The 27,803-nt window shown below is 50.7% G+C and overlaps 2 protein-coding genes across 4 annotated transcripts in view; one reads left to right on the top strand and one right to left on the bottom strand.

The window, feature by feature from the left end:
- The window catches only part of SHPK (sedoheptulokinase), a 29,717-nt gene extending 20,670 nt beyond the window's left edge, over window positions 1–9,047 (bottom strand). For both annotated transcript variants that reach the window (XM_069483459.1, XM_069483460.1), the window contains exons 1-2: window positions 8,849–9,047; window positions 3,336–3,477 (exon numbers count right to left, since the gene is read on the bottom strand). In XM_069483459.1, the coding sequence (XP_069339560.1) occupies window positions 3,336–3,477; window positions 8,849–9,016 (310 nt within the window). In that variant the 5' untranslated portion in view covers window positions 9,017–9,047. The remainder of the gene's footprint in view (window positions 1–3,335; window positions 3,478–8,848) is intronic.
- Window positions 9,048–9,564: 517 nt separating this feature from the next.
- On the top strand, window positions 9,565–27,465 carry CTNS (cystinosin, lysosomal cystine transporter). 2 transcript variants are annotated; one of them, XM_069483457.1, is made up of 12 exons: window positions 9,565–9,642; window positions 12,197–12,276; window positions 15,769–15,847; window positions 17,450–17,534; window positions 21,049–21,152; window positions 21,272–21,403; window positions 22,140–22,239; window positions 22,331–22,450; window positions 23,743–23,913; window positions 25,699–25,816; window positions 26,105–26,219; window positions 26,511–27,465. In XM_069483457.1, the coding sequence occupies exons 2-12, from the start codon at window positions 12,216–12,218 to the stop codon at window positions 26,557–26,559; spliced, it is 1,134 nt and encodes a 377-aa protein (XP_069339558.1). In that variant the 5' UTR covers window positions 9,565–9,642; window positions 12,197–12,215; the 3' UTR covers window positions 26,560–27,465. The 2 variants fall into 2 exon arrangements, with proteins under 2 accessions (XP_069339558.1, XP_069339559.1); XM_069483458.1 differs by having other exon boundaries at window positions 26,105–27,465.
- Window positions 27,466–27,803: the final 338 nt, after the last annotated feature.

Genomic DNA, 27,803 nt, shown 5'->3' with positions numbered 1-27,803 from the left:
TTGTTTCATTGATTTGGGTTTGGGGTCTTTGGTTAGTTTTTGTTCTTAGTCTATTTTTTCAAAAAATTAGTGCTGCAGGGCCAGGTGAGGTGGCTCATGCCTGTAATCCTAGCACTCTGGGAGGCCAAGGCAGGAGGATCACTTGAGCCCAGGAGTTTGAGACCAGCCTGAGCAAGAGTGAGACGCCCCCCTCTCTACTAAAAATATAAAAATTAGCTGAGCTACAGTGCTCGCCTATAGTCCCAGCTACTTGGGAGGCGGAGGCAGGAGGATTGCTTGAGCCCAAGAGTTGGAGATTATAGTGAACTATGATGACACCACTGCATTCTACATGGGGCAGCAGACCAAGACTCTGTATTATATTCTTGTTCTAGGGGTTGTTTTTATCATCCAACAACTTATTCTGGAGTTCTTTCTATGTCAATACACCTGAATGAACCTTCTTCTTTTTAAATACTACACATCATTCTCCAGCACGGACGCACCTGCATTTATGGAACCAGTCCCATACAGTTGAACGCCAAATTTTTCACTATAAACAAGGGTGCAAGGTAGGACCTTGATCATGCCTCCTCATGCACATACATGTTTGAGCCCTGAACAGATTCCAGGAGGTAGAACTGCTGAGTTGTACCAGCTATCTTATTTTTAATAGGCCCTGCTGAATTGCCCTCCGAAACAGCTACACTAATTCACATTACCAGCAGCAGTATTTAAAAGAACCAACTTTCCACTCCCTTTGCCAACTCTTGCCATTATCAAACTTTTTGCTTTCTTACACTCCAGTGGGCAGAAAATGATGTCTCATTGTTGTTTTCATCTGCACTTTCCTAATTACTAATGACAGTGAGTATCTTTTCACATATTTATTAGCCATTTGTATTTCCTCTTCTAGGAATGACCTGTTGGTATCCTTTGCCCATTTTTCCATGGGGCCATTTGTCCTTTCTTAGTTATTGGTTCTGCATATGTACTGACTTGTTCTTTGTCTACTATACACTGCCAAATATTTTCTCCCCGTCTTCTGCTCGCCTTTTAGCTTTGTTTTATGATCTTCATTTCTCTCCTGCTTTTACTGAGCCTGGAAATGGAGTCTGGAAACTGGCGTGACCACAGGCCTTTCAGAAGAGACTAATCACTCCCTCTTCTCTCCTCCAGCCTGCCCGCCTGTGCCCTCACTGACACACTCAGCTCTCTGCTCAAGTTCCTGGTGCCCATCTGTGGTGACTGTGTTCTGGAAGGTAAAGGCTGCCTTCTCTCATTTCTACATCTCCCCCAGGGCCTAGCACAGGGCCTTATATGTTATAGGAACTGAAACCAAACTGAATTAAGGCCACCATTAAAAGCAGCAAGACTTGATCCCAAATATGGTTTCACTGAACTCCACTAAGCAGGTATCATCATCACCAAACAGTAGCTTTCCTTCTTCCCAGAAACTGAAAAGAAACCCAGAAGGCATGTGGGCTGGCTCAATGAAATATTAAGCAGCTCTTTCCAATGATGTGGCTGATGGTTTGTGTGGTTGTTACAGAGCCCGGGAGACAGGCAAAAAGGAAGGCGTGTGACCAGACCACAATCATTAGACCTCTCCTGTCCTCTTTGGGAAGGGTTTTAGTATTAAAAGGACATTTATTCTCATTAATGCAAAATTAAGGAGTTTAAAAAGCTTTTACAACCTAGACTCCCTCTGAGAGGCCAACTCTAACACCCTAATCGCCTTCTGCTCCTGCTGCTGCTTGGAGCCAAGCAGCTCCTATGGCCCAGCCGGCCTGACGACAGGCCGACCAAAGGGAGGGAGGGAGGGAGGGCGGGCTGCATCGGCTTCCCAGCTCCATCCTGGGAGTGATCAAAGGATGCAGCACTAGACACCAGTCCCTCCGGGAGGCAAGTCACCACACACTGAGCCCAGGGGACTCTGAATTGCTGACTCTCCAGGCAGAAAGGGTGACTCCAACGTTCAAATCCTCTTAACTACATCCCCCCAGCATAGCCATCCATCCTCTGCTTACAACATCTGCAGTAAAATGTCAATTTTACTGAAACTGGGTATGTGTCAATTCATAGCACTATTCTCCCTATTTTTGTATATCTATGCAAAATTGTTTATAATTAAAAAAAAAAAAAAATTTTAATGCCTGCCATAACAGGGAGCTCACAATCTCCTATAGGAGCCTAATCCTTCCTTGGGCATTCTGTTGAGAAGCCCCTTCCGTCACTGAGCCACTGTGCCCTCCTATAGCTCTGGTCTCCCCAGAGGCCTTTGAAAGCTCAGTGTCTGGGCCAGGCACAGTGGCTCACGCCTGTAATCCTAACACTCTAGAAGGCCAATGCAGAAGGATCACTTGAGGTAGGAATTTGAAACCAGCCTGAGCAAGAGCAAGACCCCTATTTCTACTAAAAATAGAAAAAATTAGCCAGGAGTGGTGGTGTGCACCCATAATCCCAGCTACTCGGGAGGCTGAGACAGGAAGATTGCTTGAGCCCAGGAGTTTGAGGTTGCTGTGAGCTAGGCTGATGCCACAGCACTCTAGCCCAAGTGACAGAGCAAGACTCTGTCTCAAAAAAAAAAAAACAACTGGAGTTTCCACTTGCCAAAATATGACCTTAAGCATATTATTCTAATTGCTCTGAACTTCAACTTCTCATCTGCACAATGGTGACTCTAGTGTAACCTATGTCATAAGGTTGTTGGGAAATTTTGATGAGATCACGCAGGTAAAGTCTTTAGCCCGGCACCTGGCATGTGAAGTGGTCATTGTTAATGGCTTAGTTTCTCCTCCTGGGGGCCAAACAGAATACGTCACCCACCTCTGCACCTTCATAAGATGACTGACTAAAAAATGCTTAGCACCTGAGCCCATAAAAAGGATACGACCTGGAATTCAAAAAATCATAAATATCTTGATTGTGCAAACAATAAAAAGTATGCCCAAATTCAAAAGATTTCCCTCTGTGCCATGGCATCTCCTACAGCTACAGCTAACCTCTTGGTTGTCGGCACTAATGTTCTGAGACATAAATAAAGACACAGCCATGGAAAATACGCTCTGCTGAATCCTAAAGAAGAATCAGACAAAACTCACCCTTTTCCCTCTGCCTGTTCATGGATAATGTGCTGATGGTATGTGAGAAGATAATTCACTTATTCATTACACATTTGTACAAGATGGAACGTACACAGAACATAGGAGGCAGCCCTGTTATTTCATTCCAAGGAGCGAGACCCTAGTCCCACTGCAGGATAACCAGACTCTTCACAGAAAGCCCTTTGCAGCACTTTTCTAGCTCTGTAGTGACCCTTACCAGCATGAGATCATCCCCTGAGCCCAGCATACCTTGGCCTGTTTTCCAAAACATGACGCCGTGCATTTGTCCCGACACTCCGATGCCCCCGACGTTCCGGAGCTGCTGCCGAGGAAGAGCAGCAATGCACTCGTTGAGGGCCTGGACGATTCTACTCACATCCTGCTCCCGTCCCTGGAAACAGAACAGGACACATTGGCCAAGGGCAGACAAACAGGCAGAGGGTGGCTGGCAGACCTCCAGGGATTTCCTGGGACTGAGGGTTCCCCACCACCTCCGGTGGGGTGTTGGGTAGGAAGGTGGTGGGCAGGGCACGCCTGTAGCCTTCACAGATGAGGAGCAGCTGCAGATGAGGTGCAGCAAACAGCCCGGGCTCTGCCCTCCACCATGGTCAGCCTGAGCTGAGCAAGTGCTGCTCCATGCTATAAATAGGAGAAATGAGGGAAAGGTCTTTCAAGAGGAGCAGTGGGGTTGGGGAGCACAGCAGGGAGGAGCCTGGCAGGAGAGGTACGGTCAAGGAAGGCCTACAGAACTAAAGCACCTTAGGGTGAGCCCTGGTGCTTTCATCCATCTGGCAAGCATTTTCTGGGTGCCGTGAGGGCCAGGCCCTGGACTTTGAAACCAAAACCCACAGAGGGAAGGTAGCCAAGGAGGAAGGCAGGAACACGTGGGGCACAGTGCCAATGGGGCCGGGCTGGGGACTTGAGGGGATGAGGCTGGAAGTGAGGAGAGGCTGGGGCCTAATCAATGCTCTCCCTAAAGGGAGAGCCCCTGGGGCATTCCGAATGGGAGTGTATCATCATCAGAGCTGTGTTTTCAGAAGATTAATTGGGCAATGGTATAAGCTACACAGGATGAGACTGATAGTGGGGAAAGATTCTCCAGGGGTGGAAAAAGATTAAAGAAACTCAGGGCCCTTTTCCTGATTAGCTTTTTCTTCTGACTTCCTTTCTCCTTGCAAACTTCTCTCGGCAGAATAACCTTGAAAGACAAAGTCATGAGAGGTAAGCAGAACTTAATCAATTATCATATTAAGGTATTAAGAGTTAAGTGGTCCTAAGAGACAAGAATATGAAAACGACACAGGATTTGGACAAAATCCTTGGGCAAATTCAAAGCTCTTGGGGTCAGATTGGGGGTCAGGGGTGCATTTTGAGATCTTAAAATTAAAGAAATATCAAATCCAGTCAAGCAGTTTACCCAAATGGGTAGGAGGTACAGACTCAACCTCAAAAGTAGGCAACAGGCTGGGCATGGTGGCTCACGCCTGTAATCCTAGCACTCTGGGAGGCCGAGTTGGGAGGATCGCTCGAGGTCAGGAGTTGTTCGAGACCAGCCTGAGCAAGAGTGAGACCCCTCTCTACAAAAAATAGAAAAATTAGCCAGGAGCAGTGGTGCATGCCTGTAGTCCCAGCTATTTGGGAGGCTGAGACAGGAGGATCCCTTGGGCCCAGGAGTGTGAGGTTGCAGTGAGCTATTATGACGCCATTGCACTCTATCCCAGGCGACAGAGTGAGACCCTGTGCTAAAAAAAAAAAAAAAAAAAAAAGTAGGTAATAATGTTATGGAAACCTAAGAAATCTGGTCTCTGTGACTACCTTTTCCTTTAAATTATCAAGTCCCAGTTCAAAACCATAAATAGGACCCCAGGGTCCCATCCCATTCCAGTAGATGCCTGTAATCAGTAAGAAATCTCAGTAAGCTAAGACCATCACAAAATATTCACTTGTGAAAGCAACTCAGATGACATAATTGTTTTCTTGGTGAATAAGTAAATTTCAAAGTGGACTGATCAAGAATTAAATACATCCAGGTTCAAAAGAATCATACCTATGTTATTAATATGTATGTTTAAGGAATCTCAGGGTACTTAGTATTTTAAGTAAATTTGCCTAGTTTACCTTTGTAATTTTGATTTAAAATGTGAAATTGAGTAACTGCTCTAGATTAGTAATTATAAGCTCAAATCTCACTACATTTATACAAGGATTTGAAACATACAAGAGTATTTAAGGTTTTTACGTAGGTATGCATTTAATTTATAAGAATTACTTATGTATTCCGAAAAGAGTTAAATCAATTGCAGTACATAAACAAAAAAAATAGATTAAGTGTATAACTGCAGTTTAAAACATCTAAGATATTTCAAAGTTTAAGTAAGAACTAGGATTCTGAATTTCAAAAATTGAACACTTATTTGATTTTATCCAAAGTAAACTGTTTCCGGCACACAAAAATCCCCTCAAGGCACAAACTAAACTTCTATTTAACAACTAGAAAGATCCATGGAAAGTTCAGAAGAGAAGAAGGGGAAGAGAAATGTGGCTCAGCTCTTAAGAAATGTTGGTTCTTTGGGGAACAAAAAAAGCCAGGGTCTTGGGAAAGCATTGGAGAACTGAGTTCTCAAGCCTCTTTCTTCCCCCCAGGGAACACATTCTTCCCTTTCTTGGAACAAACCTCTCACTTGCCCTTATCAGCCTACTGGCCTTGGCTCCTAACAAGCAGGAACAAAGGAACAGAAAGGACAAAGAGGAAGGGGAGGACAGGGAAAGAAGGAGTGGGGATGGAGCACAGAGCATTTTCCTGAGAAGGCAGCCCCAGATCCTAACAAGGATTCTTTATGTGTAGGAGACACAATAGCCAAGAGGAAGTGAAAGATTACCAGGCACAGAGGAAGAAAGAAGACAGGGTGGGGGTGGCATGGGGGAGCAACAAGGAAGCAGGGGAGAGAGATGTTTAGACTCTCCAACACTGCAGTCACATGTGACTAGTCTGAATTGAGCGGCTGGAAATGTAAAATACACACCAGATTTCAATATAGTATGAAAAAAAAACAATGTGTAATATCCCATGAATACATTTTCTATTGATTATTAAATGTCAAAATGACAATGGGTTACATAAACTATGCAATTAAAATTAATTCCACATGTTTCCTTTTCTCTAAATATGGCTGCTAGAAAATTGAAAAGGACACACGCGGCTCACATTTGTGGTGCACATTTCTACTGGACAGTGCTACTTTAAAGAGTCCCCCCACATGGCCTTGAGATAGTACATCAGCCCAGGACACAGAAGCCAGGGTGGGTGAGTTGTGTAAGTGGAAGCAGAGGAGGGAAACAGGCCAGGTGGGAGTAAAGGGAGGCAGTGTTCAGCAGTTAGTTCCAGTTTTAGGGTTGCGTGTGATCAGGGAGAAGTACTTGGACAATGGGCAGACCCCCAACATAACCAGAAAGACATTGTCCCCGTTCCTTGATCAGTCAGTCTACACCCAGATCATATCTTAGAACTTCAGGCTTGAAAAGAGTGCTTAGAAAGGCATTCAACCCTACTTCCCCACACCCCTTTTTACAGCTGAGGAAACTGAAGCCCAGAGAGGAAAAATAAACAGCTGAGAAAGGGTCACAGAGCTTCCCTCAAAAACCTTATATTTTACATTTGCAAATACCTAAAAATCTGATCTGCCAAGCTAGACCTTGGTATACATGATACTCAGGGAAAAGTGTGAACATAAGGAAAGGACACAGCCGTCAGGTAGTTCTTACTCAGGGGTGATTTTGACCCCTGGGGGACATTTGTTAATGTGGAGACATTTTTGGTTGTGACATTTTGGGGGAAGGGGCAGGTGCTACTGGCATCTAGTAGGTAGAGGCCAGGAATGCTGCTAAACATCCTACAACGCACAGGATACCCACACACACAACAGAAACTATGACGCCTTGGCGTCAACAGTGCCAAGGTTGAGAAACCCTGCTGTAGATGAAATCACAGCAATGCTGTTTGTTCCATAAGTGGCCCTATTTCAAGAGAAAGGGGCACTGTCTGAGCTTACTATTTTGTAATCCCAGCTTTCCTGCCCACCCCCCACAGTGTCAGACTCAACTTTGCCTCCATTTCATAGTCCCTGAAGTGATCATTCTAAAATACCCTGATGCTCCAACCAAACTAATTTTGAAAACCTCTATGAGAATGCCAAGTGCTCCTGAAATCTTTATCCTCTAAAATGCTTCTAGGCCAGACTTGGTGGCTCATGTCTATAATCCTAGCACTTTGGGAGGCCAAGACAGGAGGATTGATTGAAGCCAGGAGTTCCAGACCAGCCTAAGCAAGAGCGAGACCCTGTCTCTACAAAAAATTAGAAAACAAAATCAGCCAGGCATGGTAGCACACGTCTGTAGTCCCAGCTATTTGGGAGGCTGAGGCAGGAGAATCACTTGAGCCCAGGAGTTTGAAGTTGCTGTGAGCTATGATGAGGCCACTGTATCCTAGCCTGAGCAACAGACCGAGACTGTCTCAAAAAAAAAAAAAAAAAATTCAAAACCATAAATAAAATAAAACACTTCTGAGCAAAATGGGCTCTGAACTCTAAAGGACTGAGTCCAGATATGTGGTAAGAGCTTGTGAAAAACAAAGCTCTTGCGGGTGGAGCTTGGCTCAGAAAATCAAGGTTTGTGGCTGGCAATGGCCTTAGAGTTTACCTATTTCAACTCAGAGAACAAGCCGAGGCCCAGAAAAAAGTCAGCGTTACACAGAAAGTTCCTTGATATTAATTTCTAATGTCAATTAACTGAACATAGAGCTACCTTTTTCAGGTAATTAACAGGACCCAGCTCTGAGAATTGACATCTTTTCTGACCTACCCACATCTCCCAAAAGAGCCCATTATCCTGAAATTGTCTATTTCTATCTTGTGGCTTTCACAAGCCACTAGTTGTAGTATATAAGTATCAATCTGGGCCTGGCGCTGTAGCTCACACCTTTAATCCTAGTACTCTGGGAGGCTGAGGCAGGAGGATGGCTTGAACCCAGGAGTTTGAAGTTGCTGTGAGCTAGGCTGACGTCACAGCCCTCTAGCCCTGGCAACAGAGCAAGACTCTGTCTCAAAAATATATATATATATCAATCTGACCCTTTTTAAAAACATTTTATCTGCATATCTCTCCATGTCTTTCTATCTGCTGAGCTCTTTCCTCCAGATGTCTCAGCCTTTGAGGCTGGGGAGCTTTTGCTGACCAAGTGTTTGACTTTCTCAGTCTGCATTCTACTTCTGTGGAAAGAGAGTGAGCTGGTTAGGCCTAATTCTGCATCAATTTCCGGAGGAAAACCCAGACTCTGCCTTGGGCAACAAACTGAATCCTGAACTTGAGGGCACAGGGCAAATGTGAGGAGCAGAGAGTGGCAAGAGTGAGAGGGAGGCCTGTAGTCATTCCATAGACGCAAGAGGGCAATTCCTCCTCGAAGGTCAGGGTACCGAGAGTGGAGGGCAGAGAGCACAGGGATCCAGCGCCAGGGGCAAGGCCTCCAGAGGAGGCCAGAGAGTGGGGAGATCGGTACCAGGAGATGGGGACGCTCCTAGGACAAGACCTAACGGATCAGGCAGAGCTGTCAGGCAGAGAGGCCCCTGGAGGAGATGGGGGCAGGCGAGGTCAGACAGGCTGGAGCAGAGACTCCTTTGCAGGAGAGGCTGTCAGGGACGCTCCTTGAGGGAGGAAAAGGGTTGTCAGGAGGCTCCTGGAGGCGGCGCGGCTCCAGGGCGCTACCTCACCTGGGGCCCGGCCGCCGAGCTCTCTGCCGCCACCTCTGCTCGCGCAGCCCGGGCACAGCTCGCCAGGACCACAAATTCGGATGGGTCGCCGGACGCAGCCCCTAGCAGGGCCGCCTTCACAGACGTGGTGCCCAGGTCAATGCCGAGAGTGACGGGCCGCGCAGCCATGACCTCGGTGACCCGCGCAGCACAGTCTGCAGCCCGAGGCGCCCCGGCCCGCACACTTCACCCGGGAGGGAGGTGCCGGGGTGGGGCCCCGCCTGCCAATCTTTCAGCCACACCCAACATGGCGGTTTCCAGTCTTCTCATTGGTGGAGGAAGGCAGACCCCCTACGCGCCCCTCGCGGCGGGGCCCGGCTATAGGCGGAGAGGCGGCGGAAGGCGGAACCTAGAGGGCCCCGCCCCGCAGGGCTGCCGTTCCGGCACAGACGAGCGCTGGCCGAGCCTAGCTCACCGAAAGAGCTGGGGGCTCGCCGAGGGGCGCCGGAGACTCCCAGAGCCTCGGTTTCCCTAGAAGTGGCTTAATCCTCCCTCACACCAGAGCCTCCGTCCCTGCCAAGGCCCCATCTCCTCCGCCCCGCCCAGCTCTGTCCGGCTAAGGTTCACACTACAACTCCCAGAGTGCACCCCGCGGAGACGAGCGCCCACGAGTCAGGTGGCTGAGGTCAGGTGACAGTGCGCCCGCCCTCCACAAAGTCTAGCCGGCTGGGGGAACCGGCACCGTCCCGAGCTGCAGCTGGCGCGAGGCTGCTACGTCCCGTGTGGTCGGTCCTCCGAGCCTGGGAGGCTCTGAGGTGAGAGGCGGAGCCCTTGAGGTCCAGAGACTGGCACGGCGCGTCAGTGGAGCGGCCAGCCACGGATCCAGCCCCCTTCACCCGCGCCTCGGTTCCACCCCTTGCCACCAGTCCTGGCCTCGCGACACCGGACAGCCCCCAGGTTTAAGGGCCCGGGTGGTGGTGAGCGGCAGCAGGGACGCCTTGCTGCCGGGGTGGTGTGGGTGTCTACCCCAGTGCAGTTCCGAGACCCTGCCCTGCTTCCTGCTTTGTTGCCGCCTGAATCTGAGTTGGGGAGTTTTCAGATTGCTTTGGAGAAGCCAGACGCTGAGGGGACCATTGGCAGGAGCTCCTGTTGACGTGCTGAGTGCTGGGCTCCGGGGGACTGAGCAGACCCAGGCCCCACCCAGCCCTCCGGGGTTTTCAGACTGGAAGACGGGATGATACCTGGGCCCTGCCCTTTTTAATAACAGTGAGGAAAATAACATGCTTTGTGAGAGCTTGCTAAATGCCCTACGCAACAGAAGTAATCACTTCTGTTTTGTTTCTCAACGTTTTTATGCTTATTAACCCCCTCCCAAGAAACTTTAACACACCAGTAAATTCTGTATTTGTTTATATGCTGTAGCCCTTTGCAGGGCCATAAACCTTTGTAATATCTAAGATTTTTTTCTCACCACCCCAAGAGCCATTTTTAGTCCCAGTTGAGAATGTATGGTTTCATCTCATTTAAATCCTGTGAGGTAGTTATCACCATCCTTGTTTTCCCATTAGGAAACTGAAGCTTGAGGAGGTTAAGTAGCACCACAAGGTCACATAACTAATAAACAGGGGAGCCCAGGTTCAAACCTGTGCAGTCTGTCTCCAGGCACATATTCCTTGCCATTGTCCCTGTTATGCTTTTAGAAGCAGGAGACCCAGGGAATTCCAGGCCCCAGAACAGAGGACAGGATTAACTCTGGAAGGGAGGAGCTGCCACAGGAGACCCCTGACACCAGGTTACTCCTGGGAGGGGATTGAAGCAGTGGGAGAAGCTTCTTGAAATGCATGACATCTGAATGAGGCCTGGATGATAGTTAGAACTTACAGGAAGAAGGCATATCAGACAGGGCCCATTGTTGGAAATGTTTCATTTCTATCTTGCAGCTTTCACCAGGCACTAGTTGTGTATAGTTATTGATCTGATTTTTTTAGCATTTTAATTGATTTATCTCTCAATGTCTATCCATCTCTTATGTCATCTTCCAGGTGTCTCGGCCTTTGAGGCTGGGGAACTTTTGCTGACCAAGTGTTTGACTTTCGCATTCCACATTCCCCTTATGTGAAATGAGAGAGAAGCAGTTAGGCCTGATTCTCCATTTCATTTCTGGAGAAAAACCCAGACTCTGCCCTGGGCAACAAACTGAATCTTGAACTTGAGGACACAGGGCAGATGTGAGGAATAGAGAGTGGCAAGAGTGAGAGGGAGGCCTGTGGTTATTCCATAGTCGCAAGAGGGCAATTCCTGGAAGGTCAGGGTACAGAGAGTGGAGGGGAGAGAGCACAGGGATCCAGCACCAAGGGCAAGGCCCCCAGAGGAGGCCAGAGGGTGGGGAGACCTAAGGGATCGGTAAAGAGGCCCCTGGAAGAGATGGGGGCATGTGGAGATCAGACAGTTGCAGCAGTCAGGGAGACTTCTTTTGTTTATTTGTTTTACTAACAGCATTATATGATGCTAAGGGTAACTTCTTAAGGCAGAATGGAGGTGTCAGGAGGCTCCTGGAGGCCTTGGGGAAACCGAAACCAGAGTGGGAGCAGGGATGTTTCCACATAGACCTCATCCAGCTCTCCCCACTCTTTGCAGGAACCGCCAGAGGCTGTCAGAGGTAGGAGGGCCTGAGCACTGTACACTGAGGCAGCATGTAGAGACCAAGTTACAGAAATCCATGCTGGCCTACCCCCTCTTAACCTAAGGTTTACCTGCCGTGTGTTGGTGTTATGGGAATGCAGCACCCTGTCTCCCGCACTAAACCAATAAATCCTCCAGAACTCTGGGGCTTGTCTTCCCTGAGTGCTCATTGTGAATGATCCCAGCCAGTCCTGGAAAGGTGACACTTGTCAAATGAAAAAGTCTTAATCAGGGGTCAGCTGGTATCATTAGCCCTTGGACTCTTATCCCAGGACAGGAAATGAAATGAATTTCCTTGAGGTTTGTAAGTTCACAAATTCAAATATCTGACCATGACTTTAATAACTTTTTGGAAAAAAAAGAACCTCAAACCAGTAAAACTACATCCTTTCTTTCTGTTAACTAAGTTACAAAAAGCAGTTGAGAAGGGGAAAACTTGGGTCTTTGTTCACTTCCTCGGGGTGGGACTTTACACAACCCACTTGGGTGTTCTGAGCCCGTTTCCCCATATATCAAAGATAAGTCCTCTGGGGTCTCCTCTGAGGTTGTGATGCAAAGCCTGTGAGGTCAACAGTGTACGTGAAAGTCCTTTATGAGCTGTCCCACACCATGGTTCCAGATGGCATATTGTCCAGCTGGAGCTGAGCTGATTCAACCTTAATGTGAACTTGCTGTTTTTCCTCCTAGTTCTGAGAAATCGGGGAACATGTTAAAGAACTGGCTGATTATTTTTATCCTTTTTCCCCTGAAGCTCATAGAGAAATGTGGTAAGTTTAAAAATAGGTCATCAACTTTGTAAAGAGGGAAATGGTGGCTTGAGGAGGGAGTAGCCTGCCCTGTTTGTTGCCAAGGGTTTAATGCTGTCCAGACTATGTGGGTCTGCCCATCTCTCAGCCAACAGCCACTGGGGTGGTGAAGCAGACTCAGGTCTGGGATTCAGGAGTTTTACAAAGAGCCAGATGGCTCCACAAATAATTGGCCTTCTACCCTGGTGTCCCTGTTACCTTTTCTGAATCACCAAAGTCAACAGTTGGTTCTTAAAGTCAGACTATGCAGCTGGCTCTCAAAGTATAATAAAACTGTGGAGCCCCAACAATCTAGGATAATACCTTAAAGAATGCCTCATTCCCTTGCCCCATGGACCTCGCAGAGAGTTGTGGGTCCTGGGAGACCCTGGGGAGGCAGATGAGGTAGCCACCCTGTTGTACCTGGTTCCGCCAAGCACAGATTCCTGAGGAGTCCGCCCAGCATCCCCACATAAGATAGGAAAACCTTCTGCTTAGAGAGGGGCTAAGGAACAGGGTGCGACAACCCCAGCAGGTCTAGGGGTCACACAGAACACAGGCTGGTGTCAGAGTTTGCACATCCTTGTAGGAGGAGTGACTGTCATTCTAATAATTCTCCCACTGCCCAGAACATTTCTGGAATTCCTTCCATGAAGAGCTGTGTTTAACACTCCAAGGGGGCCAGCCCTGTTGTTTCGATCCTTAGCTTGGCTGTTGTCAAAGATCAAATACATCTTGAAATCCCTAACTAAAGATTGCAAGTGATAATACAAATCCTGCAGAAGTTTCCCAAGAGCCTTTGTACTATTGTGGTTATCTGGCCTCTTGAATCTCTGAGCAAAAACAGTGGTCATCTGATCACTTACAGGTTTGTTAAAGCGTGTTACTTTGTAGTAACACCTTGTGGATAAGCAATTTCCAAGAAAGGAAAAGTCCTTTAGACCATGGAACCCAGTGTTTCTTAACACTGGTACCAGAGCCCCACCTTAGCCCTATTGGATCATATTCTCAGGAACTGAGGCTGGAGTGTGTGTGTACACACGTGTGGTCATTTGCACACTTTAAATCTACATTAGTAATGCTAATATACTTCCCTGGGTGTGGGGGGGGGGAGAAATCCAGCTACCACCATTCCAATTACACGGAGGGCAAACTGAGGCCCGGAGAGGGTAGAAGGCTTTCCCAAAGTCACACAGCTAGAAAGTAACAATGCTGTGACCCACATAGGACCCCTCTCCATTATATTAATATATTTTATCTTCAAAATGACCCTGTGAGATAGGTTTTGTTAATCTCCCCATTTTATAGGTAAGGAAATGTAGGTTCAGAGAGGCTAAGTACCTTACCAGTGGCCATGTAGCTAGGAAATGTCAGAGCCGGAATGGAGCTGTGTGACTTCAGAGCCCAATATCAAACATTCTCTGGTCTAGTTCTTTGAGAGTTCACAACCTCCCCTTTTAAAATGCAAAGACTGGCTGGGCACAGTGGCTCTCACCTGTAACCCCAGCACTTTGAGAGGCTGAGGTGGGTGAATCACTTGAGGCCAGGAGTTCGAGAGACCAGCCTGAACAAGAGTGAGACCCCCTCTCTACAAAAAATAGAAAAATTTGCCGGGTGAGGTGGTGCTTGCCTGAAATCCCAGCTACTCAGTTGGCTATGGCAGGAGGATCGCTTGAGCCCAGGATTTTGAGGTTGCAGTGAGCTATGATGACGCCACTGCACTCCAGCCCAGGCAACAGAGTGAGACCCTGTTTCAAAAAAAAAATGCAAGGACTATGAAAGAGCTAAGGCCATCCAGGAATGCAAACCTATGGGTGGCTGCCTGGCATCACTTTCAGTATCCCTGTCCTGAGCAGTGGCTGGTTCTGGGACTTCCTTATCTCGTGTGGTCCTCAGCTCTAGGTCAAATTGAGCAGGCAGGGACAGGAAGTCCTGCACTACCCCAGCTGTGCAAGCCCAGAACAAAGCCTCGGAATGGTCTCAGAGCCATGAGCGCAACAAAGAAGCAATAGAGTTGCCAAAGCTGCCTCTGGGCCCTGAAGCTTCATGTAGGAGGGACTCAGCAGCTTGGCCTCTGCAAAGGCCAGGGTGGGGACATCCTACCCTGAGGGGCCCAGCCAGGCAGTGGGGGACTGGAGACCGTGGGCTGTGGGAATCTCAGCCTGGGGACTTGCAGATTCAAGACAGAGCTTCCATCTTCATTCACATGTGCAGGACTAGTATAGAGAAGGCAGCTCAGATAGGGTCTGAGAGGCTCTGGATAACAGAGGCAGGCCCAGGAGGGCAAGTTTTAGGCTGGCCAAGTCCCTGGAAAGAGGTGAGGTTACTATCCCTGGAGGTGTCCAGGCAGAGGAAGAGAAACTACCTGGCAGGAATATTGAGACAAGGAATCAGAGGTTGAATTAGGTAGCTTTAAGTTTCCTTCCAACCCAAGCATCTAAAATTTCAGATCTCAAATTTTTCATCTGCCTTTGAGGGATCTGGGTGGAGGGAGAGCTAGGCCCCCCTGGCAGCCTCTACCCCTACAAGACTCCTTCATCAGAGTTGTGCACCTGCTTGCCCGGCTCAGTCTGGGTTCATGATCATGACCTCTAGGCTGTGCATAACCTGACGGCAGTGAGCAGTGGGGGGAGATGGGCAGGTGTGGCAAGGAGCACACCTGGGAGTGTGGGCAGGGATGTGGGCTGCCCCAAGAATACAGGAAGCGGTCAGAGAGAGGCTAACTCAGTCCCACTCTGTGACCAAGATGCTCTGGGGTATTTGGACACCAAGATAAGGTTTTCCAAGATCCACACCTGCTTCCCCCCTCGTCCAGGTGGCCTATTTGTTTTTGGGGTTTTTGTTTTGTTTAGTCACAGGCACCTATTTGTGACTTTGTCCTGAGTTAACACCTTAATGTCAAGAGGAAGTCCCTGATTATTCACTCTTCTTCCTCTAGTCCCCAGCACGTGGTCAGCCTCAGGAAGGGGGTTAGTGAGCAGGTAGAGCTGGGTTGGGAAGGGAGCCCAGAAGGGTTCTCTAGCAACTTGGTAGCTGACAGTGCAGGAAAGGGGCCGGACCAGGTCCCCAGGGCCATCCCAGCTTCATGAACAGAGGAGAACGCTGTGCTTCCATCTGAAGAAGTGACTCAAGTCTGCCTTTTGCAGTCCCAGGTCATGACTAGAATTCCTTCTGGTAACTTTTGGACCCCATGGTTCTCAAACTATCTCTGGGTAGCTCAGCCACAGACCCTCAGAGCCTGTCAGTGGAGCAGGAGAGGAAGCTACAGCGTTTCCTGCTCCGGCCTGTTTTCCTGCCTCTGTCAGCAGATGGGGAAGGAGCCCAGCGAGGCCCAGGTTTCCATTCCCATCATGAACCAGGGCTCACGAATGTGTCAGCACTTGTGAGTGGAGATGTCAGGGCCCTCAGCCCAGTTGTTCCTGGGCCTGAGCTCTCTGGCCTGACACCTCATGCCATTGATTTGGGCCCTTCCAGAGTCCACCGTCAGCCTCACTGTTCCTCCCGTCGTGAAGCTGGAGAACGGCAGCTCAGCCAACGTCAGTGTCACCCTTGGGTAAGTTCCCGGCCCGGCTGCGCCCTCAGCCCCACTGGCTGGGTCAGGGCTGACCCCTGGCTCTCTGTGGGTTCATATATCCAATGTGACACTCTTGCCTCTTAACCATAAGACAGAAAAAGGGGTGGTACTGGCCCCAGGCTGCAGAGTGCGGTCCTACAGTCTGACCCCCACACTGAACACTTGTTTCCACTGGGAGGAAGAGGAAAGGGGTGTTTCTCCCAGAGACGTGGGTCTTTTCCCCAGGTGAAAAGAGTCCTGAGTGACTAACAGCTGGTGCCAGACTTCACAGTGGTCCTTGCCAAGACTCTGAATATTTGAAGAGAGCCCTGAAGGTCCAGGGGCAAGGAGCTGAGCTGCTCGTCAGCACTTCTGAGCTCACTTCCAAAAGCAGAAGTGATCACATTGGGTGGATCCCGCTCCTGTCATGCTCACGCCTAGCCTTGTCTGAGAGTCTTACTTGCTGATGTCCGCTGGTTCAGGCACGAAGGTCTCCACCTAGTCCAGACTGTGCCCGAGAGCCTGCCTCTTGCTTCTGTACTCTTGGCTGCTTTGTTCTGTTCTTGCCTCCAGCCAGGAGGATTCCCTGAGGTGACCATCTGGAGCCCTGTCCTTTACTCCTATCCCCTTGCCTCACCTCTCCTGGAAGGTCAGATCTCAAACCAAAGCTTTGGTTCCCAGCCCTCTAGCAGGCCTGCCATTCCATTCCCAGCTCCCGCTGTCTCTGCACTTCGACACCTTGTAAATCTTACAAGTCATCCTCTTACCACAGCTCTCCCCTCTCCAGAACCCCTGTGTGTCCTCCCACTGCCTTCCAAGTTAACTCCAGGCCTTTAAGCCTAGGCTGCTCCCTGCCAACATGTCTACCTTATCCAGTCAGACACATCTCCTGGCTTTCCAGGGACATGCTGCTCCCTCCTCATGCCCTGCCTAGAAGGCCCTCACCTCCTTCAGTCAAATTCTGACCCTCGGGCAAGCACTTTGGGGGGTTGTGGCCGGAGGATCACTTGAGGCCAGGAGTTTGAGACTAGCCTGGGAAACATAGCGAGATCCCGTCTGTACAAAAAATCCAAAAATTAGCTGGGCATGGTGGCACGCACCCGGAGTTCCAGATACTCCAGAGGCTGAGGAAGGAGGATCACCTGAGCCCAGGATTTCGAGGCCACAGTGAGCTATAATCACACCACTGCACTCCAGCCTGGATTACAGAGAAAGACCTTGTCTCTTAAAGAAAAAAACAAATCAAAAAATTCTGGCCCTCACACAAAGCCCTGCTCAGACCTGAGCCCCTTGGGAAGCCTTTCCTACCAGAGCAAGGAGCCATGGTCCTGTTGGCCACCAGAGTCCTCATTTGTCATTCAGAGCCAGTTTGCTACCTTCTCCTGTTCTCACCCTACCCCAAAGGGACATCTAGTGTCCTGCCAGAAATAGAAAACGCCTAAGGAGCAGGGGTTCCACTTCTCTACCCCTCTGGGTTGAGCACATAGCATTTCCTAAACCTAATTGCTTGAGAAAGGCCAGCCCGGTGTGAAATCCAGAGGGTGGGTTGAGATCTCAGGGAGTCCAACTTCTCAGCAGTAATCAGACTCTTGTCATCCACAGGCAACCGTTCAACGCAACCTTGGTGATCACTTTTGAAATCACATTTCGTTCAAAAAATATTACTATCCTTGAGCTCCCTGACGAAGTAAGTAATGCATTTTAACTGACAGGTAGGGAGTGCTAGGTAACAAAACACATTTAATTAAGAGCTTGTGGAAATAGATCACCTGGGCTGTCCCTGTTCCCTCATCCTGGAAATCTATGATGTCGGCTTTGTTAGTCTCTTTGGGGATGAACACTGTATGCCTTTTAGATGGAACTAAGAAGGTAATAGTAAGAAACCTGAGGCAGAAGTGGTTCTGAGACTGTAGAAGTTCTTAAGATGGTTTGCTAACCCCTCGCTACTCAAGGGGCATTCAGGGACCAGCAGCACTGGCCGTGCTTAAAAACCTTTCAGAAACACAGAACCCCGGGCACCATCCCAGACCTACTGATTCCAAGTCCGCTTGGTAGCAAGAGCCCCTGATGATTTGGGTCTAAAGTTTGTAAAGCACTGTTCTGAGAAACCACTGGTTGGGTGTCATTTCCAAAAACCTGTGTCAGAGGTCCTCTGGTCTCATAGTGAGTATTCTTAGCTTTATGCATTTATCTGTTTGTGTGTACCCTGCCTCCACCTTAACAAGGATTTGAACCAGGTGCCATTCAACTGGATAAAGACATCCATAGGGGAGTAAATAAGGGTTTAAAAAAAAACAAGATGAATGAAAGTCATGATGAAGGATTTCTGGAGATCTATTGTACAGCATGGTGACTATAGTTAATAATCATGTACTGCAGGCCGGGAGCGGTAGCTCACGCCTGTAATCCTAGCACTCTGGGAGGCCAAGGCAGGAGGATCGCTTGAGGTCAGGAGTTCGAGACCAGCCTGAGCAAGAGCGAGACCCCATCTCTACTAAAAATAGAAAGAAATTATATGGACAGCTAAAAATACATATATAGAAAAATTAGCCGGGCACGGTGGTGCATGCCTGTATTCCCAGCTACTTGGGAGGCTGAGGCAGGAGGTTGCTTGAGCCCAGGAGTCTGAGGTTGCTGTGAGCTAGGCTGATGCCATGGCACTCTAGCCTGGGCAACAGAGTGAGACTCTGTCTCAAAAAAAAAAAAAAAAAAAAACAAAAACAAAAAAACCACGTACTGCATACCTGAAAATTGCTAAGAGATTAGATCATAAATGTTCCCACCACAAGAAAATGATAAGTATGTGAGCTGACGGCTATGTTAATTAGCTTGATTTCATCATCTCAGTATATGCATATGTCAAAGCATGGCAATGCATGCCCTAAGTGTATACAATTTTTATTTGTCAATTATACGTTAATTAGCTGGGGGGAGAGATGAGTGCAGGGGTGAGAGAGATGGCCATGAGGCGCATTGTGAGGCCCTGGGTGCTTGCAGAGATGGGCTGCAAATCAGCTCTGAGCCCCCAGCAAGCAAACAGGAGTGAAACGTGACCAGTCCCAAGCATTTCTATGATCAGAAAAACACAGCATTGCTGAGAGAGGGATCCAAGTGTCCCACTAAAGGGACCCCACGTGAGAGGTGGATGTCCCTCCCTGGTGAGCACCAGACCTCATTAGCGCCATTTCCCTCAGCTCCCCCTCCTGCCCAGCGCTCAGGGCAGGGTGAGGAAAGCCGCTGGTGCTCACTGCAGGTTCTGGCACACAGCCCTCTGACCTGCAGATCCAATTTAGACTCTCGAAAGAACACTGATCACTTAGTTTAGGGCCAAACATCTAAGTGAAAGTATCATCTTTTAAAAATCAGTGGAAGTCACAAATGTTAAGCAAAAGAAGCCTGACACAAAAAAAGCCTGAACTGTACGACTCCTTGAATATAAAGAACAGACACAAAGCGAATCTATGGTATTAGGGCAGTGGTTACCCTCAGGGCTAGGGGAGACTAGGGGAGCACATGGGACTTCTGGGGGTTGAGAATTTTTTTTTTTAAACAATCCTAAACTAGAGACAAATGTTTCATTTCTTGATCTGGGAGCTAGATGTATTCACTTTGTAGACATTTCATCAAGCTTTGATGTGTGTGCTTTTCTGCATATATGTTATAGTTCAGGTTATTTTTTTTTTTTAATTTAACAGTGGGAGTCAAGCCATTTGTGTTAAGATAATCTTTATGGGCACCACCCACCTTTTCAGGCTCCTGCCTCACTGGCCCCACCCCGTCCCGCTCTAACCACTACTCTCTATTACCTGGGATGCAGGAAATCTCTGGTTAGAACATGGGAGTCAGGTGGTCCACGGGCGTGGCCCGAGAGCCTTGGGTAAGGTACATCACCCGACACGGCGCAGTTCCCTCATTTGTAGACATGGGGTTAATAATGCCTACCTGACAGCACTGTGAGGAGTGAACACACTAGCCAAGTATAAAATGTCTAGGACTGTACCTGGCACATAGAAAGCACTCCATGAAAGGTAGCAATCATTATCATTTCATTCTGCCTTGTATCAATTTCTGATTGACTGATTTTTCTCTCTGCTTTGTTCCAGAAGGGATTTAGTGGCCCCTTAACAAATATGCAAACAACATTGCAAGGAAAATCTGTTAATAATAAGAAAAAATGAGTTGATAGGAAAATAAATGAGCCAAGAGTGGTACATGTCGTGAAGATATAGCTTGCAAGATGTGGACCATAAATTGGGCTCCAGGCTGTGCAGCAGCCGCTTATACCGTTTCATTTGTTCTGCTAAAGCCCCCTGATTTCTGGTATTAAGACCAAAAAGACAATGCTGCAAGCGTCCTCATTAAGAAGCCGCTGCAATCAAATGAGCCAAATCCTCTCGGTACCTGCAATGTGGGCAGAGGGCGGGACCCAGAGCATTATCCAGGAAGCAAAGAGGTTGGGGGCAGGGGGAGACAGTTTGGTTCAGTAAAGCTATCGTTCTGCTCCCTGCCACCCTGGGAGGATCTGAGAGTATCAGGAGGAATGGTTGGGAGATCAGATGTTGCAGGCAGGCCTCCAGGTACTTTGTCGTGGAGCAGAGCTTTTGGTAAATATTGGGCAGAAGTGAGGGTGAAAGTGTTCTCCTTGTTAAGTATCTGGTGCATGTACCTCTTCTGTTTTGTCACTTAGCAACCAGGCTGGGCATGGGGCAGACATCTGTCTATGGATATTGAGGAGCTAATAATGATGGAAGGATACATAATAGTAGTTGTAGTATAGTAGTGATCATAAGCATGTACAGCTTGCTGTGTGTCCAGCTCTATACTGTAAACTTCATAGACGTTCTGTCATTCATAGCAACACTGAAAGGTAGATACTTTGTTAACCCCTTTTACAGATGAGCAGACTGAGATCAGAGCTTGAATAACTTGCCCAAGGTCACATGGCTAATGAAAGGAAGAGAATATCCCCCCTTCCCTTAGAGATAAGCCAGGGAGGGCCTAAGGACAAAGCCATAGCTCTGATCAGAAAGTCTGACACAGATGGATGGGGGGTTCGAGTTGGCTGGTGGGCCCAGGGTCTCTCTGGTTAGTAAGCTCATGGAAGGCTGACCTCATAGGGGACGCACCCCTGTGTTCCCTAGCGTGGAGCCTGGAGCTAGATATTCAGTGAGGCCCTCAATAACATTCAGTCTTCCTAACAGGTTTTGGTGCCTCCTGGAGTGACAGATTCCTCTTTTCAAGTGACGTCTCGAAATGTTGGACAAGTTACTGTTTATGTGCATGGAAATCATTCCAACCAGACTGGGTAGGCTGGCCTAGCCCGTGTGGGCCTTACGTGACGAGAGGGGAGGCAGTGTGGGGCACGTGGGGGTTTTCTCCAGAAGCCCAGCCTCAGCTCATCCTGGTCCCCAAATTCCTTTCCAGCCCAAGGATACGCTTCTTGGTGATCCGCAGCAGCCTCGTGAGCATCATAAACCAGGTGATTGGCTGGATCTACTTTGTGGCCTGGTCCATCTCCTTCTACCCTCAGGTGATCAAGAACTGGAGGCGGAAAAGGTAACCGCTGAGCTTTGTGTGCAGGTTGACTTGGGGCCCATAAGGGGGTGGGGGGCAGAATTCCAGCAAGGCTGTAGGCATCTCGGTGTCATGTGTCCCCCTCTCTGCTCTTCTCTCTGCCTGTCCTGTTGTGAAAGCTGTCTCTAAGCACCTGGGTAGAACTTCCAGTGCTGTGCGTTTGGTACCTTGCCCAGCTCAACCCCTCCCGTGAAAGCAGCAAAATGGGGCTTCTCAGTTAAGTGAAGAATGGGCACAGGGTGGGGGGAGGCCCACGCTGAATACTATCTGCTCAGATCCAGCCCTGGAGGACTTAGGTATCAAGTCATGTGTTCTTTGGCCTTGGAGATTAAGCAGTCCTGCCTTGACTTGTATCTTCGTGCAGCAAGACTCAAGTTTCTGCAGTCATCCTGGCCACATGGGCCTCTTAGGGGGCTGGCGAGCAGATAGCCAGGGAGGGACATGCGTCCTTTCTGTAGGCGGCCTCCTGACTTCCCTCTGGGGGCTGGGACTTGAGCAGAGAAATCTCAGCGGGGAAGAGGTGAGGGGAGAAAGGAACCAGCTCCTAAGAGGGCAGGGATTGGGTGGCATCGATTGTGTGTCAGGAGGGACCTGAGGATATCGCTGTCCTTGAGGAGGGCCAGGCCCTCCTTCCCCGTGTGCTAGGAGCTCTGTCCCATTCCCCGCAGTGGCCCCAGGCCTCACCCTCTGCCCTGCCTTGTCCCTTCTGCCCCTACAGTGTCATTGGTCTGAGCTTTGACTTTGTGGCCCTGAACCTGACGGGCTTTGTGGCCTACAGCGTGTTCAACATCGGCCTGCTGTGGGTGCCCTACATCAAGGTATGGCCCTGCCTGCCCCCACAGCCTGCCCAAGCTGCTTGGTGGCCTGGCCTGCCCCTCACCACTCAGCTTCTCCCCACCCCCCAAACAGGAGCAGTTTCTCCTCAAATACCCCAACGGAGTGAACCCTGTGGATAGTAATGACGTCTTCTTCAGCCTGCACGCGGTCGTCCTCACTATGATTGTCATTGTGCAATGCTGCCTGTATGAGGTAAGAGATCAGCCCTGGTGGCCTGGCCCACGGCTGCCCCAGCCTACACCCACCCCCATCCGCTCATCCGACCCACCCTCTCTACCTCATCTGACAGAAGGTGCAGACAGAGACCCCCAAAAAGGAAATGTGTGCATTCATTCAGCATCTGCTTCCTGGGGCCTAGATAATGGGCCGGGCCCCATGCTAGGGAACGGCCTGTGAGTCTAAGCCCTCGGGGGGCCCCCCAAGTCTGGGGTGAGCACACAGAGAGGCGATGACAAGCCAAAAGGCCAGGCGCCGAGTGGCAGGGGGAGCACAGGCAGCTCACGGCGCAGAGTGGAGGCCCTGAGCCCAGCTGGGGAGGAGGGCAGCACGTCAGGGAAATGCCACTTAGCTGTGGTCCCAGGATGAGTGGCGTTCCCATGGTGAGGGGAAGAGGGGCAGGGTGGGGCACACTCCCCATGGGGCACAGAATCGTGGAGGCCGAGGGGCAGATGGGTGCAGCAGGGGTTCAGGGTGCCAGTGCAGGGCAGGCTCAGGAGACATCAGGAGGGGCCCTGGGGGCCAGGCTGAGGAGCCTGGACACAGCCTTGATGCTGGGACCATCAGTATCTCAGCAGGGAAGGGCGCTATCAGGGCTGTTTCACGAGACCCCTGATGTGACGGCTTTGCTTTCACTCTTCCCACAGGGAGTTCCCTTTACGCACTGTGCAAGGCCAGTGCGGTGCCTCCTTTATGAACCTTCTAGGTTTTCTTAGCCTTTGCTGTGAAGGTCAGGTGAAGGGAGCCCACTCTGGGGCCGTGTCCAGGAAAAGGCAGGGGTCGGAGACAGATTCCTGAGATCCTCAGGCTCCATCTGGGTCATGGGATGGGTCATGCCCTGGGCTGGGGCAGGTGACAGGCCTCCAGAGTGTTGGAGTTTATGTCCCCGCCACCCTTTGCTCCTTCTGAATGAGCTCTGAGAGGTACCCAGTTCTGTAAAGTGGGAGCAGAGCAGATGGGAGCTGGAAAGTGCAAGGTGGACAGGATACCTGGATAGTAAAAAGGTGTGGGGGGTGCTGGGGCCGTAACCCCCACCCCTTGGAGGCCTGGCACCTCGTCCCAGCCCAGGCATTGACTCGTCCCATGACCCAGATGGAACCCAATGATGCTGGGAATCTGTCCCCACTCTGCCTTTCCCCAGACACGGCCCCAGTGCCGGCCTCCAAGCTTCCCCCATCCATCCACCCCTCCACGGCCATGCCCCACCAAGACCCTGCAGTGGCCTTTGTGCCCGTCCACACCTCCACCCTCTCTCGTCTTGTCCTCAGCGAGGCGGCCAGCGCGTGTCGTGGCCTGCCGTTGGCTTCCTGGTGCTCTTGTGGCTCTTTGCGTTCACCACCATGATTGTAGCTGCAGTCGGGGCGACCACATGGCTGCAGTTTCTCTTCTGCTTCTCCTACATCAAGCTCGCGGTCACGCTGGTCAAGTATTTTCCACAGGTACTTCCAGGGCCTTCCTGCATGTTCACAAGCCAGTAGTGTGAGAGGTGAGAGGTGCAGAACCCAGGCCCTGCTCCCATGGGGCAGCTTCTGCAGGGGCGGGGATGAGGATGGAAGGCCACCATGGGAGCCAGTGGGCTGTGTGGGAAGGCCACGGTGGGGCCAGTGAGCCAGGTAGGAACGGGGCCAGCAGAAAGCCAGTCGGTATCGCTGCCTGCTCTTCCTGGAGCCAAGTCATACAAGCGAGTCAGTAGAGGGTCCTCAGCCTTCCCCTCTGAGCCTCAGGGTTGTGTGGGTTGTTCCCCATCCCCGTATCCCCGTATCCCAGTCTTTCCCAGTGACTCCGTCTTGCCCCTGTTACTACCACAACGGACATCCCCGAGGAGCAGCAGCAGGAGATTGGCAGAGATCTGGTGGGAGGAGAAGCCCATCACTACCACCAGCCCTGTGCAGACCTATTCTCCTTGGAGGTCCCTTGGCACCCTCTTGCGAGTGCTCAGACAGTCCTTTTCAGATCTGGGCTCTTGGAGTCAAACACATCTTCCCCCATAGTTGGAATGGCCCAAGCCAGGGCCAGTAGCTGCACCGGTGGACCTAGGGTTCACTTAACTCACCCTATTCCCAAGGGAGAAGCCCCCTTGTCAGCTTCCCCAGCACTGGGCGCCTGTGTTCCATGGGCTCAGGAAGGCAAGCATTTTGGCTAGGAAGCAGGGCTAGACCCTCAGGGTGGGCAGGAGTTAATTCTTAGGACGAGAGAGGAGAGGGGCGTTCCAGGCCAGGGTAGCCTGCACAAACGCAAGGCAGCAGGGTGCAGGAGACAGTGAGGGGACCGGAACGTTCCAGCAGTACTCAGAGTGCTGCAGCTGAGGAGAAAGGGCCAGGCCCCAGGGGCTTGGAGGGCTTCTGAGTGGGGGAAGGTCTGAGGGAAGTGGGCCCTCAGTCTCTGAGTGTGGAAAGACTTGGGGCTGGGATACCTGGGAGGCAGGAGTCAGCTTGGAGATGTCTGGAATCGTGTAGGACTGGAGAGGTAGCAGCAAGTATGGAAGAGAGTGGGAAAGGACAAAGATGGGACCCGAGTGGTGGCTGGTGGGGAGAAGACCACCACAGAGGCCAAGACCTGTGTCTTGGGTAGAAGGAAGGGAAGTTGCAGCAGTCAGAGCAACCCAGAGGGCAAGATGGTTTGGGAGGAAGGACATAGACTGCAGGCAGCAGGACGAGGGGCACGTCCCAGTGGACCCAACCACTAGACCCAGGAAGCCCCAGCTGGGCCTGAGTTAACTCCACTCTACAGATGGGGAGACCAAGGCTAGGAAAACTCAGGAACTTGCCCAAGGTAGCACAGCTGTGATGATGAGCTGAGATCTCAAAGCAGGGTTTCTAACCCCCAGCCTGTTTCTTAAGCACAATGTGAAGTCCAGGCTGAGTCTGGGGACAGACGTCATTGGAGGTGAAAAGAATCAAAGTTGCTGGGAAACCAGGATAGGGCTTTGTCCACGGGGAGAGATGGAGAAGATGAAAGTGGCCTCTGCCCCCCTCCTTTGGAGCTGTGAGGTACAGGGGTGGGAGGGGGCTTTGCTTGCTATACATGCAGATGAGACTCCCAGGACCACCCAAACTGTTCCCTTGGCCGCCGTTTATCAGAACCCAAAGGTCACTGTGTTCCTTGGAGCCAAGGCCCAAGCACATGCGTGGGAGGAATTAGAGCCGCTCTTGTTTGGAGGGGCAGTCACGAGGCAGCTGCCCGGCCCCCTCACCGCCCTCCATCTGTCTGTCTGTCTGGCCCAGGCCTACATGAACTTTTACTACAAAAGCACCGAGGGCTGGAGCATTGGCAACGTGCTCCTGGACTTCATTGGGGGCAGCTTCAGCCTCCTCCAGATGTTCCTCCAGTCCTACAACAACGGTGAGTCAGCCAGCGGGCTGCCTGTCACCCAGTGGGCTGGAGGCACAGGGTGGGGCCAGGCTTCCCAGGACCTCGCAGCCAGGGCTACACCCCCAGCCCCCAGCCTGCAGCCTGGGGTCCAAGCTGATCCCAGCCCTCAAGCAGACACCCACCTGGGGTCTTTGTGGCTAGAGGATTTGTGGTTTTCTGGACAGATGGGGATCACTACCCCTCACAGCCCCACAAGCTCCAGCTGCTTCAGGAGCTGCCAACCTAAAACCAGATTCTGTCTCCTGTCACTGTTAACAGACCAGTGGACACTGATCTTCGGAGACCCCACCAAGTTTGGACTCGGCATCTTCTCCATCTTCTTCGACATTGTCTTCTTTATCCAGCACTTCTGTTTGTACAGAAAGAAGCCAGGGTATGACCAGCTGAACTAGCACCCAGGGACCCAGTGTAAACAGCCCCAAGCTCTGTGCCCTGGTGGGGAAGACCCCCGCCAGGGAAGGCCTCAGCCAGCAAAGGCCAGAGACGCAGTCTGGCTCTGGTGTGCAGAGCTGGCTCGGCATGTGGACAGAGAAGCGCTGTCTTCCTCAGAGCCAAACACCTTCAACTCCAGCCAGCCTGCCTCCCTCCAGGGCCCTCCTGCGCCTCCCTGGCCAGCCATCTGGCCCTCCTGCGTCTTGATGCCACCGTCTCTCTTTTCTTTAAGGCTTCAGGCAGCACACACAGGTTCTGGCAGCCATCTCAGGCAGGATTGAGTGCTGAGCTTGCAGCCAAAGGCCTCGCCCCAAACAACCAGTGTTTCTGGGAGCAGCTTGAAGGGCTGACCCTGCAGCCAGATTGCCAAGGGCACTTTGCTGCCACCGCTGTGTTCCCAGAGACCCAGCAGCCAGGTGCTATGGCCAGTGGACTCAGAGGTGCTGGTGCTGGTGGCAGAGGGGCTAGGACTTTGGGGTCAGGCCTTGGGGTCCTTTCTCTGAAGGCTGCTTTCCTGACACTCATTCTAGGTAACTCAGCATCCGTGACTACGGTCACAGCTGGCCCACACCAGAGTATTTCTCAGCCCACCAGACTGGTTCTGAAGTGGACTCACACCCAACACCCTCTGCATCTTTAGCACAGAGTCAGACTGTCACACTAACTCCTTTCAGATATTTTGGAGGGATGTCTTGGAAGTGGCCCACTTTCTTCTGCCCTCTCCTACCTCCACCTTCCCAGAATCAAGTGGGGCCCCACCTGAGCACCCCAGCTGCTCCTTACCCTGCATCTGGAGTGCAGGACACGCACACACATCCTTTCTCTTCCTCTTCCTACCAGTCTGTGCCTTAGAGGCCTGTTAGACCTGCCAAACGGTGAGAGGAGCTCCCTCGGAGGGGAGGGCAGGCCCCCCTCCCTCACGTTTTCCAGCCTGAGACTCACCAATTTTTTGGCTGTTCAGGAGCCCCACATAACTTAAGACCACCTCGCACAATCCTTATGGGCTCGACCCTGACCTCAAACCTCCTTCTGTCCCACCCTAAGCTGCTGTCCTTCCTATGGCAGGAGGGGAGGGTCCCAGGACGTGCCTTGTAGATGCCTCAAGTTTGTCAGTCCACTCTGACTTTTTTACTGCAAGATCAATGTGAGGGGCCTGTATCTCTAATTAAAACCTGACTTGTTTCCTTTCTGCACGCTCTGAGCATTTGCTAGGTGCAGAAGGCAGGTGTGTTGGCCTTCAGAGTCAAGTCCTTGGGCTTAGGGAGACGGCCTTGCTCACCCGTGTAAGGAAACGCATAGGGTTGTGAAGTTCACGGACCTGAGGTGGCTGTGTGCTGACCTTGCACTTCGCCAGGGTGCCCTCTTGGGTAGTGCAAGACACCTGCCCGCCTAGGGCCAGGTAGGTCTCACAGGTACCACGTCTTTGCCGTTACTAGGGTCTGCCACTCACAGTGTGGACGTGAGTAGGGCTTGGGTGAGGTTTTTAAGGGCATGCCACCACTGGGACACTGGGAGCATGGGTGGT

Source organism: Eulemur rufifrons, chromosome 9 (genome assembly GCF_041146395.1).
Source record: "Eulemur rufifrons isolate Redbay chromosome 9, OSU_ERuf_1, whole genome shotgun sequence".
Classification (NCBI taxonomy): Eukaryota; Metazoa; Chordata; class Mammalia; order Primates; family Lemuridae; genus Eulemur; species Eulemur rufifrons.
Note: the sequence above shows the minus strand (reverse complement) of the source record. Positions and strands in the feature narration are given on the sequence as shown.